The sequence below is a fragment of the Hemicordylus capensis genome, chromosome 11, assembly GCF_027244095.1.
Source record: "Hemicordylus capensis ecotype Gifberg chromosome 11, rHemCap1.1.pri, whole genome shotgun sequence".
Taxonomy (NCBI): domain Eukaryota; kingdom Metazoa; phylum Chordata; class Lepidosauria; order Squamata; family Cordylidae; genus Hemicordylus; species Hemicordylus capensis.
The window spans coordinates 15,475,101-15,492,368 of NC_069667.1; the positions used below are offsets into that span (position 1 = coordinate 15,475,101).

Consider the following 17,268-nt stretch of genomic DNA (forward strand, 5'->3'; position numbering starts at 1 on the left):
ACCTCAAAGGCCAGGTTGAAGACAGATCATCCTGGGGAGAATCTATGTGGTCAGTAAGAGTCGACACCGACTTGACGGCACTTAATCATCAATCAAATTTGTCTAGCACTCTTTAATGAGTTACTTTAAAAACTCATCCACTGAGAAAGAAATCCCATTCACACTCTTTTAGAACTTGCCTCAAAATTAATCCGAGGGCGAGTGGCGGAGAGTGAGAAGTGTTTGGCCTCTAATGGTCAACTTGATGTTTTGCTGATTTGGATGGTTGTCCTTTGGGGTTCCCAGCTACAGCTGCTTGGCATAGCCTCAGATACAGAGGTTAATTGTTTCTGGGATGCAAAAGATTCTGGTCTTCCTCAAAAGGCCTGTGCATAAGGGCTCCCCTGAGGCTTACAAAATATAGGAAGCTGCTATGTGCAGAATCAGGCCATTAGTCCATCTAGCTCAGTATTTTCAACACTGACTGGCAGCAGTTCTCCCAGGTTTCAGACAGGAGTCTCTCCCAGCCCTACCTGGAGGTGCTGCTAGGGAGTGAACCTGACACCTTCTGCATAGAAAGCAGATGCTCTACCACTGAGTTATAGACCCAGCACCATTTTGTTTTTTTTAAAAATAAATCACAGGAGCCCAGTATGAAGAATCCAAAAACCAGCATTCACAGTAAATTGTTTTATTTTATTTTATTTATTTATTTATTTTAAAAATCAAAGTGATTTAGAATTTTTATTCTAAAAACAAACAAAACATGAGTGTTAGAAACAAACATCATTTGGAACCCAGCCAAATAAGTGCACAGCACTGATTCCTATTTATGTAGCCCTGTGAACAATCCAGACCGTTCATTCGGTGCCACAATTGCCCTGTGAGGTAAGAATAGTGGCCTCCGGGTGCCAATTTACAGAGGAGAACCAAGGCTGACAAAGTGCGACTCAAAGGAAGGCACCTAGCAAGGTGGCCGTCGGCCTCTGATCAGAAAGGAGCTTCGCCAAATCCCAACTTGTGCTTCTGCCTTGGCCCACAGATGCCTGGCTCCTGCCCTCCACAAGGGCAGGTGCCAGTTCCCGAATAGCAGCTGTCCCGTGAGCCATGGAGAATCCTTGCCTCCCCAGGAGAATTCTGCATGAAGACAGAGATGGTCTTACAGACATATGGAGGATGCTGGACGGGTGATGCCTATTCCCCATCTTCTGTTTGTGCATAATAGCTGGAGGCTTTTCAGACGGTGCTTCTATTTCAAATCCATTCCTGATTGGAGTGTGCCAGTCCACATATTAGCTGGATTGACCCTGCAGGCGATCAGAGACCAGGACAGACAGGACTTTGTTTTTCCCCCCAAATGGAAGCTGCAAATTCTGGCTTAGCCTAAAGTATGTCCAGTTTAAAACAACAACAACAACAAAAACCCTCTTGTTTTGTTTCAGCGGCTTGTGGGAGGGACCCAGGGCTTCTGTTTTGCCCCACAGTTTTCTCTGTAAATTGGCATTTTCCAAAACTCAATGAAGGGGAGTTTGACAGCAGTTTGGGGTATGGTCTGCTCTAAGTAATTTGCAATTGTAAGCACTGCAGGGGAGGGGGGGCGTTTGTTGTTGCCGATTGGCTGATACTCTGTTGAGGGAGGGGGAGGGAGAAATTCCTGAGTTAAACACAAGCACAGGCTGCAAAATGTGTCCCTTGCTATGTTTTACATAGGCTTTAGATATGCAGAATGGATGCAACCTGAACTCTTTGTTGTCTAAGCTGATTCGATTAGGTGTACATGTGGCGGGGAGTGGGGGTGAATGAAGGCAGTCACTCACAAAGGCAAGGGTGAAGCATCCTGCTGTTTGATCCAGCTGTTTGGCAACTCGTTCTGCTGGTCCGGCACTCTTAGCTGTCAAACTATTCTTAAAAAGCTCTCTCGCCTCTTCCTCTGTGGTATGATTTCTGACTGGTTGGAGGGAAAACCTGGACCAGGGAGGTGCGAACGCACAAGGAAGAGATCTGCCAGGGAGTGTGGGGAGGAGCCGACAGCTATGTGAACGGCCAATTTAATCCCCTGAAGTAAAAACATCTTGCAAATCTGCTGCGAAGCAGATTCGCTCTTCAGGTCCCCCGAGCCATAAAGCCATGTGTGTGTGCATAACCTCCTGGTGCATTCCAATGCTATAGAAACCGGACAAACAAACAAACAAATAAATAAATATAGCAAAGCCTTGCTCAGGTACAGGGGAGAATGCAACATCCAGGGTTCTCGAGCAGGTAGTGTTCAGAGGTCAACCACAGTGAAGCCCGCTCTCTCCGGGGTGGGAGCAACCCCCCCCCCCGTCTTCCCTCTGGGCTGGTTTTGCTCATGGAGATGCCGTTGCTTCTTCAGCATGGAATGCTTCGTTCCTATAGGATGTCAGCAAGTTCCGTTGGGCGTGGCCAGCATGAGTGCCATTGGGGACCGCTCGGGACAGATTCTGGGGCCCATCCTGGCTCTCCACAGCCATGGTGCTGTTGCCATGGCCCGGCTGGTGTCTTCTCTGGACCTGCTCCAGGATCTGGAGCACCTGGCAATGGAAATAAAGAGGGAACGATTTTATGGATTGATTTTTTACATTGATCTAGGGCTGGGAAAGACTCCTGGCTGAAACCTTGGAGAGATGCTGCCAGTCAGTGTAGACAATACTGAGCTAGATGGACCAATGGCCTGACTCGGGATAAGGCAGCTTCCTAGGTTTTGCAAACCTGAAACTGTAAAGCAGCATTGCCATGAGGGTTAGCCCTGAGCACAGGCCTTTTGAGGAAGACCAGAGTTTCGCCACCTAATGGCGTAGCCGGGCAATGACTTGACTAACAAGCCAGAGGTTGCCGGTTCGAATCCCCGCTGGTATGTTTCCCAGACTATGGGAAACACCTATTTCGGGCAGCAGCGATAGAGGAAGGTGCTGAAAGGCATCATCTCATACTGCACGGGAGATGGCAATGGGAAACCCCTCCTGTATTCTAACAAAGACAACCACAGGGCTCTGTGGTCGCCAGGAGTCAACAACTCGATGGCACAATTTACCTTTAGAGTTTTGCATCCCAGTAATAACTAACAACAACAACAAATATTTATATACCACTTTTTAACAAAAGTGTTCAAAGAGGTTTACATAGAGAAATAATAAATAAGTAAGATGGATCCGTCCCCAAAGGGCTCAAAATCTAAAAAAGAAATATAAGATAGACACCAGCAAAAACCACTGGAAGGATGCTGTGCTGGGGATGGACAGGGCCAGTTACTCTCCCCCTGCTAAATAAAGAGAATCACCACGTTTCATGGGTGCCTCTTTGCTTAGTTAGCCTCTTTGGTTAGTTAATTAACCTCTCTGTCTGAGGCTATGCCAAGCAGCTGTAGCTGGGAACCATGAAGTTAACCATTAGAAGCCAAACATTCTCCCCCACCCTTCTCCGGAAGAGCCCAGAACAGTATTCATGGTTGTTTATCCTCACGACATCCCTGTGAGGTAGGTTAGGCTGGGAGAGACGTGACTGGCCCAGAATCACCCAGTGAGTTTCATGGCTGAACAAGGATTTGAATTCGGGTCTACCCAGTCCGAGTTCAATACTCCCACCACTACACACTTGCTGGAGATTCCTTGAACCCAGGTCCCTCCCTTCTCAGGGTTGCCACCTCTGAACAAACAAAAAAGAGTGCAGGAGAGAAGGGGAAAGAAACAGCAGGGAAAAGGCTGACCTGGGATTTGGGGATGAGTCCAACTCTGAAGAACCCCACGTCTCCGTTCTCAAGCTTGGTGCAGTCCACCACGGTGGAGGCAATGTTCTCTGGAGAAGGGCCATCACAAAGGACTGCGTCCACCTGGGAGGGGAACACCACAGAGTCAGAGTCCTCCCCAGCAGGGGTGTCGTTTGCATTGAGTGGATGGGTTCAAAGGACCCGGGGCCCCCACCAGCTCCTGAGGGCCCCCCAGTTCCACCCCTCCCTATTTTCTCCCTCATTCCGAGGGGCCGAACATGGGCCCCCTCTCTCCTAGCTACACCCCTGCTCCCCAGACATTGGGGGGAAGAGGGGAAGTTCTCCCCACATGTGTTTTGATGAGCTGCCAGAGATTTACACCCTGCCTTTGAGGCAGTGGTCCTGCATCCAGCCTGCCTCTCAGTTTCTAGAGATATTCTGGCATTCCTCGTTCAAACTGGTGGCATCTTCAACTGAAAGAGATGCCGTTCGAGAAGTACCAGTGAGGCCCACCCAAGTCCCCACTATCTAGTTGTCATCCATGTGCTTATCGGTCCACTATGCTGGGGGTGGGGGCGGGAATCAAGGGCCCCCCTAGCCCCCTTCCCATCTTTCTCCATGTGGCAAATAGGAAAACAGGCCATGGGGGTTTCTTATCTACAGCAACTCCTCTCTCTCAAGGGTGGGAGACTGAGATGGTTGTCCTCCCCCCTTTTTTTTTTTTTAAACAACTTCTTCAGTGGGAGCAGTTGACTGAAACCACACACACCCCACACACGAAAGGGCAGGGAAAGACTCCTGCCTGCAACCTTGGAAAAGCCGCTGCCAGTCTGGGTAGACAATACTGAGCTAGATGGACCAGTGGTCTGACTCCATATAAGGCAGCTTCCTCCTACCATCATAATCCACGGGCTTTTCTCAGAAGTCCGAGTCAAGGAACAGAAAAGGGCCCCGGAGTGCTAACGCACTTGGAGACCATAGACTTTTGAGAACAAAACCCAAGAGAGGCGAGATTCCCATGAGAGAAAGCACATGGCGTCGCATTTACCTTGTCTCCTAGCTTGGCATACACCTGGTTGTGGTGGGTTGTGTCTGCTTCTCCCGTCGGATTGGCAGATGTGACAGTAATTGGGCCAACCTGGAAACCACGTAAGCGGGGGGGGAGGCATGAGCAGACCTACAGAGGAAGATTTGCACAAGTACCCGAGTCGGGTGGAAAATATGAAAGGGGTGACTGTTCATCCCACAGTGTCTCTGGAAGCAAACTTTAGAAGGAGACAGAGCTCTATACTGGCAGAGAACTTAAATTAAACTAGGACCCTCCCTGTTCTTCCTCTGAAGCTTCCAGTCCTCATGGATATGAAAACAGCAAATATTTATGGACTGCTTTTCAACAAGAGTTCCCCAACTGGGTTACGTAGATATAAATAAAATGGCTCCCTTGGTAAGGGTGTGCACAAACAGCCCTGGTCAGCGTCAAACTGGAAGTGGCCGGTGTGCCAGCACATGCATGCCATGTGCCCGTGCGTCAGCCACTTCTGGTATGATGCTGACCAGGGCTGCAGGGAGGTACGCTGAAGCCCCGCACCAGCGGTTTTGGGAACAGCACCAGCAGGGGGAAAGCAGTGGGGAAGGTAAGGACACCCTCTGTGCCCCTTAAAGCACCCCCCCACACACCTCTGAACTGGCTCAAATGCTGGACATCCAAACTAGTTCATGGTTAGTGCCCTATCCCTTGGGTGCTGTCGATAAGCAAACCCAACAAATGTGACACAAATTTTGCTTTGGGGCCGTCATTTAATATTTGGGTGCCTATACAGAATATGACCCAGTCCAAAAACAGCTGGGAGGGGAGGGCAATGCTCAGTAGGCCTGCCTTGGGCAATGGGGCTGCTTTGCATGGAGAAGGTTCCCGGTTCAATCCCTGGCAGCATCTCCAGGTAGGGCTGGGAGAGACTCCTGCCTGAAGCCTTGGACAGGTGCTGCCAGTCAGTGTAGACCAGGGATTCTCAACGTTTTGGGAGTCATGGACTGGTACAGTATTCGCTCATTATTATACTCATCATTATACTCATCATTATACATTATTCGTGCGCAGTTTCCTGGACCAGCAGGTAATAAGGGGTCAGTACTGGGCTAGATGGACCAAGGGTCTGACTTGGTAGGAGGCAGCTTCCTATGTTCCTCTGACTGCTTGCCCACCTCTCCCTGCGGTTTCACAGTCATAAAGACAGATGCAAGTGAAAGGCTGAGATTTCGCTCACCAGGTCAATGAGATGGGTGGTGACTGAACAATCCGGGATGCGGACAGCAATACTCTGAGCAGTGCCCACGTATCTGGCCGAGGCCTTCAAGCCCAGGCAGTCCACCCATTCCCCTAAGATGAGGAAAATAAAACCCAGTTGACCCCATTTCAAAGCAGTAGAGAGTTGGCAGTCATGAAGTAGGGATGCAGGGAGTGGAGGGGGGGAGGGCAAACAAGGCGTCTTCTCACCCCGCGGGACCACCAAGCTGATGGGCGATGGCCAGGCAGCAGCCATGAAGTCCCAGAGGATGGGGCTGAGCAGGTGCTTGGCTGGTTCCAGCTGCTTCAGACTTGAAATCCAGAGCGACATGGGCCGGTCCTGAGCATGGCGCTTTGTGCTAGAGGGGAGCAGAGAGCCCAAGAGTTCAAAAATGCTGCGCCCATAGCAAGGGCGTATCATCCAGAACTGGTTGGAGGACATGAGCCATGCCCTGGCGGTCCTAGTAGCCAACACTGGGAAGGATCCATATGAAAGGGCCTTTCATTTGGCTGAGATTAAATGAGCAAAAAGACATAAGGCTCATTCACACGGCTGAGAATTGGGTAGAACAAGCATCCTACCTGGTTTTGGAAGCTATGTGCACTTCTGTTTTGTGATGGTGTGCAAGTAAAAAGCAAGATAGGAGGCCCTAGCAGCAGCAGCAGCAGCAGCAGCCTGCTCAACTAGGAGGGCTCCGTCCTACCCAGCTGCTGAATGAGATGAGAGGAAAAGCCCTCCGGCTCAGCAGCTGGAAGCTAGCTGACCATCACTGCCCGTGCCTCCAGCCTTGCTTTTTCCTCCTGCACAATCAAGAAGCTTATCTCAGTGGCTCCAAGGTTCCATTGTTTGCTGCCTCTCTTAACAAGCAAGCTTGCAAGGCACAGAAGAGCACTGGGGGGAGTTTCACTTTTTGCAGCAGAAGCCTGTGTGAGTAGTTGGGCCTGAACAGTCCTAGGCCCGGATGGATCAGAAACGAGAGGCAAGTCAGACGTGTGGTGCTTCGTTTCTATTCCCTAGCCTAGGTTTTTCTGCTCTGGTCTTCTCCAGTAATGTGTGTGGTGCATCAGTAGTGGCTGGTGCTCTCACGTATGCAGCAGTGATCACGGCCACCCTTTGACATTGGATCACAGAGGGAACTCTGGCTGGGAACTGCAACCCTCCTTACTTGTAAGCCTTCTCCACAGCACTGGGCCGATTGCAGGCTGCTGCAAGCACATACACCGTGTCGGTGGGGATCCCACACACCCCTCCGTTCTTCATGATCTCTGTAAGGAAAGAGGAGGGATCCGGGGAAAACAGCAGTAGGGCAAAGGTCTAAGGAAGAGACCGTGGAGAGCAATACGGCTTTGTTGCTGTTTTTACTCTAGTCATACATTCTAATCTAAGCATCCCCTGCTTACCTTGTTGGGAAATCAATTGCAAGGTAGGAAAACCTAAAGGTGTGGAGTTCTTCTGGGGAGCTTAGTTTTAGCACTTCAGATACCACAATGTCCCGGAGCTGTCTTCCAAAGTTTATTTGCTTTGATCCACCAGCTAAAAAGCTGCATCTCTCTTTTTTTTTAAAGGCCTCTGAGGACTTACACTAAGTGATGAACTCAGAAGCGCAGGTGCTCCCCATGACAGCCCCCAATGGCCACACCCCTTAGATAAATGCAATAATCTGGGGGGAGGGGTTCTGGTACAAGAAGTCAAGAATCATGTCAGTTCCAGGGAATGTACTAGAACGAATGACAGGGAATGCCTTCTGAAATGCATTAGTTCTTCCCAAATGGCGATAGGAAAGCATGGGATTTCTGAACGGCCACTGGAAAATTTAATGCATTCCATGGCCATTTAGAAGCATACTAGGGCATTTCACTGGGCATTCCCTATCATTCATTTTAAGATGCCCTGCCTGACACTAAGATTTGCATGCTGATGATTCCAAATCCAGCCCCTGGCAGCATCTCCAGGAAGGGCTGAGAAAGACTCCTCCTTGGAACCGTGGAGAGCCACTATCAGTCAGTGTTTAGACAACTGAGCTAGATGGACCAAGGGTCTGACTAGGGATAAGGCAGCTTCCTATGTTCCTAAGTCAGGAAGAATGGGAATAAATGCCTGGAATAGCAAGAGGAGCATGTTATTTCCACGTAGAAAGCCAAAGGCTTTGTATCCCTGCTGAGACCCTGGAGGTGGGAAAGTACCAGGAGTGTGTCCCTGCCCATCCCTGCAGCACTACAACACTGGTTCAGAGTTTGCTGTCTCTTTTAAACAGAGGAGGAGGAAGACAAAATGAAAAGGGGACACACCCATCTTTGTGAAATAGGAAAATAGACCTGGATATCCAAAAATCAACACAAAAACAATCACTGCTGTCTGCTGGTCTCTGTGAAAGCTGATGAAAAAGGCAGCTCTACACATCCTGTTTAAAAAACAAACTGAGAACCCTCAATTAGAGCAGGCAACCTCATTGAAAAATAAGGCCTTAGCACACACACCCTGAGACCCCTCACGGCGGGATTTCCTCACCTGCCACTTGCTTGACTGAGGAGGCCTTCCTGGCCGGCAGGTGGAGGCATGGAGTGCTTCCTCCCCCAAAGCCACCGAGCCTCACGATGGGGCGTCCCATAGGCAGCTGGGGCCTTTGGAAAGTGCTGTTGACCAGGCTGGAGAGGAAGCAGTAGAAGCTGACCAGGCCAAAGATGGCGGCGGCGGCAATGTCGTAGCCGGCTGGGATGGCCCCCACCGCGTCCAGCAGGAAACTGGTGAGTATGAGCACAAAGGTGAGGGAGTAGACGAACCAGGAGATGCTCAGGAAGAGGGTGCCAAGGACAACGAAGGCGTTGAAGAGCAGGAGGGAGATGATGCCCACAGCCACATGGAACCCTCGGGGAGTGCCGTCCAGCCCCCCATATCTGGCCAAGCCCCAGATGATCCACATGAACCCATAGAGGATGAAGGCGCTGCTCTCCAGGGTCTTGCCTCGGGAGAAGGCCACAGAGCCACACAGGAGCTTCAAGAGCCCACCAGCTACCACCACCCACGGGAGGACGGTTGCATCAAAGGAGGACTGTGGCTCAACGGCTGCAGTGATGGCAAAAGCAGCAAGCGCACTGCACGCGAAGCCCAGCACCTGGGCATCAGCATACTTGGAGTAGCCCAGGAGGGGAGCGTGGAGGTCTTTCCCCTCCCAGAGCTTGCAGACTCTGAGGTGCAACAGGATGGGCCTCAGCCCTCTCTGCCCCTTCAGATATTTAATACTCACATTCCGGTCATAAAGGTGAAAGAGGGCCAGGAGAGCAGAGGCCACGAAAATGGCTACTGCTACCCCTTGGGGGCCACCTCCGAAAAAGCCACGCGGGGAGCAGGCCAGCGCAATGCAAAAGGCTACGTAGAAGAGTAAATAGAGGCCATCAGCCAGGCTGTCGATTGCCGTGAAAAATGCCAGGATGGCAAAGAGGAGAGCAAAAACCACCAAGAAGGGAAGAGGAGAAAGTGGCTCTCCGGGTACCCAGAGCAAGGCCAGGAGGGAATAGCCCCCTCCCAGCTTCAGGATGGAGGTGAAGCCAAAGGCTGTGGCAGTCAGAGCATCCAGGAGGCGGTAGGAGAAGATGGAGATGCCCAGCTGGTAGAGCCCTCCTGCCCAGAGCCAGGGGACCTGCCCCACAAAGAGATCGCCAGTCACCCCCAGGAGCCGGCAGCCCAAGACGCTGGCTGAGAGCATGTTCAGGATCAGCCCCACCACAGTCAGGTCGTGTGTGCCCGGACGGCGGGATGGGCTGTGCATGGGCTTGGCTTTTCCCTTGGCCAGGTCTGTGCCAGGCAAGGTGATGGCCTCTTTGCTGAGAAAAAAGAGAGCCCTTCCCAGCCCCACATAGCCCCCTATGAAGCAGACCACCAGGTAGTTGCAGGCCGCTGCAGAAGAGCCAAAGGCAGCATCGTAACAGGCAGCGATGCTGTGGGCACAGGCAAGGGAAATGGCAGAAGCCACCAGGGCCAGAGGGGCCTCTCTCTGGAGGAAGCCCACCAGGCCGATGAGGAGCAGCCCCAGGCAGAAGGCTGCGAGTCCCGGCACCGCTGCATTACGCAGGTCAGCAGCATCATGGAGGAACCCTTGTCCGGCCATGATCTGGATCACTCCGTAGCCACACCAGAGCACTGAGATGGTCAAGCAAAGTGACACAAACAAGGAGGCATTTTGGAGGCTCTTCCGCACTCCTGTTGGGAAGGAAAAAGCAACTGTTCAGTGACCTGAAGAGTCTCCAGAAAACTTTAGTGAGTACATGTGAAGCTGCCCCCTACCGAGTCTGACCCTTGGCCCAGCCCCATCCAGGCCACCATTGCCCCCTCTGACGGGCAGCAGCTCTCCAAGGTCTCTCCTAGGCCTGCTTTAACTGGGGATACCAGGGAACCATGTCTGAAAGCAAAAAGATGCATGCTCAGGGTAGCTTGTTGTGAGTCGCCCTGAGGAGTATCGCACTGGAGGGACAGGATATAGATATTTTAGAAGAAGAAGTGCATCACTCTCTGAGCTGTGGCTTGTCCCATAAGCTTCAGTCATGGATTAAAGTTTCCTTCCTGTCCTGACAGGGCCAACCCAAGCTCTCAGCCTATAAAAACAACACGCCACCTTCCACATTTGTAAGCCAAGTTTGTTTTGCACCCATGAGAACTAGTCACTTGGCATATGAATGTGATGGGGTTTTCAGCAATTTCCCAGACCAGGCCCTGCAATTCGGAACAAGACTCACAGGCCCAGCATACGTGATTATGGGATCTCAATATGTATTCAAAGCAGAGTTTGCCTTCCCCAAAGTGCCACCACTGTCAAGGGAAGCGGCTACCATGTCCTTACCTGCATATGCCAGGAGAGCGGATAAGAGGAGCAGGAGGATGCCCAGGGCCATGCTGGGGAGCAGTGGAGTCAGCCTTGTGGCGCTGTAGAAATGGGCAGCCAGCAAGAGAGAGCCTGCAAGGGGGAAAGAAACCACCACCAAACAACAAAGACTCATATACGGCTTTTCCACAAAAGTTCCCAAAGCGGTTTACACAGAGGAGACAATAATAAAGTAGTAAGATGGCCCTCTCTCCCCAAAGGGCTCACAATCTTTAAAAAAGGAAACATAAGGCAGACACTAGCAACAGCCACTGGAGGGATGCTGTGCTGGGGTTGGAGACGGCCAGTTGCTCTCCCCCAGCTAAATAGAAGAGAATCACCACTTTGAAAGGTGCCTCTTTGCTCAGTTAGCAGGGGAAAGAAAGACAGATTTCACAGCATCATCCTAGAGCTGGAGGGTCCTAAAGGCCATCTAGTCCAGCTGGATGCAGGAACATCCGGACGGCTGTCTAGCCTCTGCTGGACTTCCCCAGACTCTTCGAGTCCCCACAAAAGGGAGGGGAGGCCCCCCGCCACAAAGGGGCAGACTAGGCTATTCTTTGGTGCAGGGGTGGAGCTATAATTGAGTGGAGGGATTCAGGCCCCCCAGCTCCACCCCTCCCTATTTTCTTCATTATCTCCTTCACTCCGAGGGGCCTCCAGGGAGAGAGGCGAACACGCCCCTCCCTCCCCCCTAGCCACGACCCTGCTTTGGTGGTTTTGCTCCAGAAAACTGGAGAGAGATCGCTCCAGTGGGATCTTCCTTCAAACAAAGCAGCAGCCAACCAGAAACCCCCGCCCAGCCCCAAGAGCACTGAAGAGCCCTGCGGGGTGGGGGGGGGGCGAAGCGAAACTTGGGCTGCCCTTTCGGGCCAGCCTCCTTGTCTGGAATCCGAATGGAGCGCAGCATCCTGGAGACAGAGCCCGACCAGGGCGGGCTCCCTCTCCTGGTCCCCAGTGGGGAGATGCTCCGCGCCGGGTTCGAGGCGGCTCCCGTCCCCAGCCATCGAGGGCTTTCCCGGCAATTTAAGAGTGCGACACCCCGCGCCCCACAAGCAAGCGGGGAGCCCCAGCCGCGCTAAGCCTCATAACAGCCTGGCTCCTCTGTTCCCCAACATCTATTCCTCCTCCTCCTCCTCCATTCCCGTTACCAGCTGCGATGCTCAGGAGCCCGACGGACTGGTGCAGCGACTCGGCCATCTCGCTCGCCCGCCCGCCCCGTCTGGGCACTTCTGCCGCGCCGGCAGCCTTTTATAGCTCAGCCGGGGCGCGCCCTTCCCTGGCCAGCGGCAGCTGGAGGGGGCAGAAAAGGGCCAGGCTGGCCTCCCACGACACTCTGGGTCCCGTCTTCGCCCCCGCCCCCTCCCAAAAGAACGCTTCCCCCTCTCTGCTCTGCGGGGGCAGTTTTCCCTTCAAAACATAAAGGAGCCAAAGGGCGGGGGAGGGGCAGGAGGAGGAGCCCCCCCCCCGCGAGTCGTTCTCTCCCTTCGCCCCCACCCCCCTGCTGACTTATGGGTGCCACGACAAGACTCTGTGGGGTTTGTGCTGTTTAAAACAGGCAGGCAGAGAGACCCCTCTGGAAACCCCCAAGGGGAGCGTGACGTCCTCTGACCACTTACTACCATGAAAGCTTAAGTAAAGTTGTGCCTTCGAGTCGGGGTCGACTCCTGCTGGCGGCCACAGAGCCCCGTGGTTGTCTTTGGTAGAATACAGGAGGGGTTGACCATTGCCATCTCCCGCGCAGGATGACATGATGCCTTTCAGCATCTTCCTATATCGCTGCTGCTCACTAGGCAAGTCATTTCCCCACCACACCATTAGGTGGCCCCCCCCCATGAAAGTTAACGCCATCAAAACCCAGAGGACAGACTTCAAACTACCAAAGCATACAGTCCGTTGCCAAAGCGCAATTATATACAAAGTGGTTGTCTGTGCATGATATATCTACAAAGATTTACACACAAGGATTTGGAAACCCACAAGAGAGTCCTGCCTGCAACCTTGGAGAAGCCGCTGCCAGTCTGGGTAGACAATACTGAGCTAGATGGTCTGACTCGGCAGAAGGCAGCTTCCTATGTTCCTGTCCAGGGAGTGTCTGGGCATTTGGAAGCTGGAGGCACGCACAGCTTGCAGGGGGCGTACAACAGGCAGGCCAAACTTCAGGCTGTGCCCCTCGCCACACACATCAGTGCACAGCAGATGGCCCGTTAATGCTTTGCTGAAACAGAAGCAGCCAAGAGCAGCCCAAGAGCAGATAAGCAACAGCTTATCTGTTATATTGTTTTTATGCCTGTTTTTATATGTTTTTAGCTTGATGTTTTTACTGCTTTTCTATTGTATGTTTTAATTTTTGTAAACCGCCTTGGGGTTGTTTTTAACGAAAGGCGGTATAGAAATGTAAAAATAAATAAGTAAAATAAAATAAATAAACTCCTTAGGCACTCAAGCAATCTCTCTCTCTCTCTCTCTCTCACACACACACACACACACACACACACACACACACACACACACACACACACACCTTGCCCCCAGGACACCCCCGCCCCCCCCCCTTGGCAAACTGCACGATGCATCATCCCTGCCATCCTCTACAAGAGCTCATGGGGCGTTGAGGTGAACTTCATGGGACAGCAGCAGCAGGAGGGCAGCCAGGCAGGAAATATTTGGAGGCTGAAACTGGCAGGGGCTTCCCCCAGGCTGCAGCCCTTACTGGAGAGGAGCCTGTTGCAGAACCAGTCGTGTGATATCTGTTTGGAGGACTGGGAACTTTCCACCCTGCCAGGAAAGGCCTGCCCAGCCCAGGGTGGGGCTCCAGCCTATAAAGGCCCAAAGACAGCCGCCAGCCAGCCAGCCACAGCCCTGCACCATTCACCGGCCGGCCAGAGCCTCCTCCTTGCCTCGCAGGGCCATGAGCAAGAAAGTAGCCGTCGTCCTTGCGGGCTGCGGGGTGTATGATGGGAGCGAAGTCCACGAAGCGTCTGCTGTCATGGTGCATCTCAGCAGGGAAGGGGCACAGGTAAGGCGCCACCACTGAGCCTTCTGCTTTGAACTGCCTTGAGACTGCACACCTGCTGATGCCTGGCTGGCTGTCAGGCTCTTCTCCGTTGCTAGACTTCATGGCCAAAGGCTGTTTCCTAGATACTTTCTCTCTCGCCTGTTTCCCTTCGGAGGTTTCATGCAAACCCTGCTTGGAGCCTTTCCTGCTATTTGTTGTGTGTCCTCCTTAAATATTATCCTTTGGATTGAGAGAGAGACTCTCTCTCTCTCTCTCTCACACACACACACACACACACACACCTCTTGTTACTTCCACCAAATAGCAGGCTGCTGTTGGGACTTTGCTAACCTTATTTTTTATTCTTGAGGCCCCTCTTATGGAGAAAGCCTGAATTGCTCTTTCTAAGGCCAGCTAAACCAAACACCTCTCAGATGCCTCCTGCGATGGTTTGCTTTTTTTTTTAGTGTGGTTTTTAGTTTGTAGTGTTTTAAAGGTGTTATTTATATGCATTTTTTAAACATATGTGTTTAAAAAGGGAGTTTGATTGACAGGGAGGCTGCAACAGCAATGAGATCCCTGCAGGGAGGCGAGAGAAACTAGAGAGATGGAGAGAGATCAGTTAGTGGACATTTTGTTGGCAGTTAAGGGGGAAGAGGCAGCGTGCTGGAGGCTTGGAGGAAAAAGGTGTACTGAACAGAAAGGTCTTTGACTAGGAAGAGAGATGTGAGACCTAGGTAGTGGCAAGAGTAAGTCTGCTTTCTGCATAAAAGCCTTTGTCTGTAGGCTTTGCCTTTGCCTGAGCCATGTTGGAAGGGTGGTATATAAATGAAATCAAATAAATAAATAAATACAAAGAAAGACCTAAGAGTCCTCAGAAGGGAGGCAGGTCAAGAACAAGCTATCCAAGTAAGGTACCCTAACCCCAAAGTGGAGAAAAGAAACAAGGAAGGAGCTATAACTGTTTATAATCTTTAAAATGTTAACATCTCTGTAAGTTAACATAAAAAGCTGCCATATACTGAATCAGACCATTGGTCCATCTAACTCAGTATTGTCTACACAGACTGGCAGCGGCTTCTCCAAGGTTGCAGGCAGGAATCTCCCTCAGCCCTATCTTGGAGATGCTGCCAGGGAGGGAACTTGGAACCTTCTGCTCTTCCCAGAGCGGCTCCATCCCCTGAGGGGAATCTCTTACAGTGCTCACACTTCCTTACAGTGCTCACACCCCTGCTATAGTGCTTTTGTGCAGAATAGCATGCACACTCAGGTGTCTTTGCACCAGCACTTAGTGGTTGTGGAGCTCTGACTGCCAGAGAATCAAGACCTGATGTGCTCCTTCTTTCATCTACAGGTAGAGTTCTATGCCCCAAATATTGACCAAATGCACGTGGTGGACCATACCAAGGGGCAGCCAAGCCAGGAGAAGCGCAACGTCTTAGTGGAGAGTGCCAGGATTGCCAGAGGCAACGTCAAAGACCTGGCGACAATGAAGGTGACGGAACTGGATGCGCTCATCATCCCAGGTACTGCGACAACTACAAATATTTATGTACCACTTTTCAACAAAAGTGTTTAAAGTGGTATACATAGAAAAAATAAATAAGGAAGACGGTTCCCTATCCCCAAAGGGCTCACAGCCTAAAAAAAAACATAAGGGAGACACCAGCAGCAGCCACTGGAGGGATGCTGTGCTGGGGTTGGAGTGGGCCAGTTGCTCTCCCTCTGCTAAATGGAAGAGAATCGCTGCTTTGAAAGGTGGCTCTTTGCTCAGTTAGCAAGGTAGGCCCTTGGGTCATCAGAGCTTGGCCAGGATGCCATGATAGGCCACCAAGGCCTGAGTCACCCCTTGTATGGGCACAGTGCACCCTATCCAAGGATCGTTGGTGGGCAAGCAGAAGGCCCTCCCAGGCTCTTCACTGGAGGAACCCTAGAGCAGGGGCAGAGCTAGGGGAGAGGGGGCCCGTGTTCACCCCTCTCCCTGGTGGCCCCTCAGAGTGAAGGAGATAATGAAGATAATTGGGGGGAGTGGCGGGGGGGGCAGGTTCTTTGAACCAGTCCGCTCAGTTATAGCTGTACCCTTGCCCTAGAGCTGACTTTCAAAAAGTATTTCCACTTGTTTCCTTCCTCCAGGTGGCTTTGGAGTGGCTAAAAACCTTTGCTCTTGGGCTGTGGACGGGAAGGATTGCACCATCACCAAAGAGGCAGAAGACGCCATCAAGGCTTTCCACAAGGCCAAGAAGCCCATCGGCCTGTGCTGCATCGCCCCCGTGCTGGCTGCCAAAATCCTGCCAGGCTGTGAGCTCACAGTTGGCCACGACACAGAGTGCGAGGCGTGAGTACCACAGCAGGATCGGAGCACCAGCACGACCGTGCCGGTCCCACGCTTTGCACTGAGCAAACACCAGCATTGATGCTGGGCGTGGGGCTTGGCACTCTTGAGAACCTGTTTTCATTTTTGAAAGCAGAGTTTCTAGTCGGTTAGACTGGAGCAAAAAAATACATTTGCAAAGGGGTGGGGGTTGAAATCTTAGGTTGACCGGGGCGTGGGGAGTGCCCGTCCCCATGGCTTGCAAAGCAGAATTAATGGTGCAGATGGAGGGCGCTGGCTTGCCATTCGATTAAAGAAATCTTAGGCAAGTGAACAGATTACTTTTAATCAATTAAATATGCAAATATTTGCATATGACTAAATAATTCTGGGGGGGGAAAGCATAATTCCTTTGTTTTTAACTGGTGCACGTACATACATACAGCAGGGACCACCTTATTAGGAGAGGTGTTGTTGAGGGCATCTGCAGAACTTTTCCCGGCGGGGTGGGGGTGGGGGGCAAAGACAGCAATCCAATATTCCCCTCCCTGGGAGTATGCCCCACTGAGTCAATGGGAACTGGCTCAAATGGAGCGGGGGCAACTTCCCCCTCTTGCCCCCCACCCCTGGACACCCCTGGGTATTCCTTACTGTGAGAGAGTGAAGGAGGAATTCCCCTTCTAAGATGGCACTGCTATTTGCAGTTATCACAGGTACCTGTGTTTAAAATAATTAACTTTTAAAAAAAAGAACAGATTCATCAGGGATGCCGTTGTTTTGTCTCTTCAAAAAGGGGGCTAAAATATGGGCCTAGAAAAATTCATGGAGGTCAGTTCTAGCAGTGGCTATAGGGAGACAGCTGTAGGGCAGCAACAACAGGAGAAGGGGCATGCCTTGGTCTTGCCTGTGGGCTCCCCAGAGGCATCTGGTGGGCCACTGGGGGAAACAGGGTGCAGGACCAGATAGGCCTTGTGCCTGATTTAGCAGTTCTTATGTTGTTTTATTAATCCAGGGATTCTCAAAATTGGGTCCTGTGATGATGTTGGACTACAGCTCTCATCATCCCCAGCCCCAATCACTAAAGGCTGGGGATTATGGGAGTTGCAGTCCAACACT

General features: G+C 51.7%; 1 protein-coding gene across 1 annotated transcript; it reads right to left on the reverse strand.

The window, feature by feature from the left end:
• Positions 1–781: 781 nt before the first annotated feature.
• LOC128335560 (uncharacterized) lies at positions 782–17,054 on the reverse strand (the record flags this gene model as incomplete). The annotated part of the gene is made up of 10 exons (XM_053274069.1): positions 782–2,531; positions 3,704–3,826; positions 4,752–4,841; positions 5,968–6,080; positions 6,198–6,346; positions 7,154–7,253; positions 8,497–10,185; positions 10,823–10,936; positions 11,995–12,034; positions 17,046–17,054. Coding segments are annotated over 10 exons (2,631 nt in total), but the record flags the coding sequence as incomplete, so codon positions are not given.
• Between the last annotated feature and the right edge of the window lie 214 nt (positions 17,055–17,268).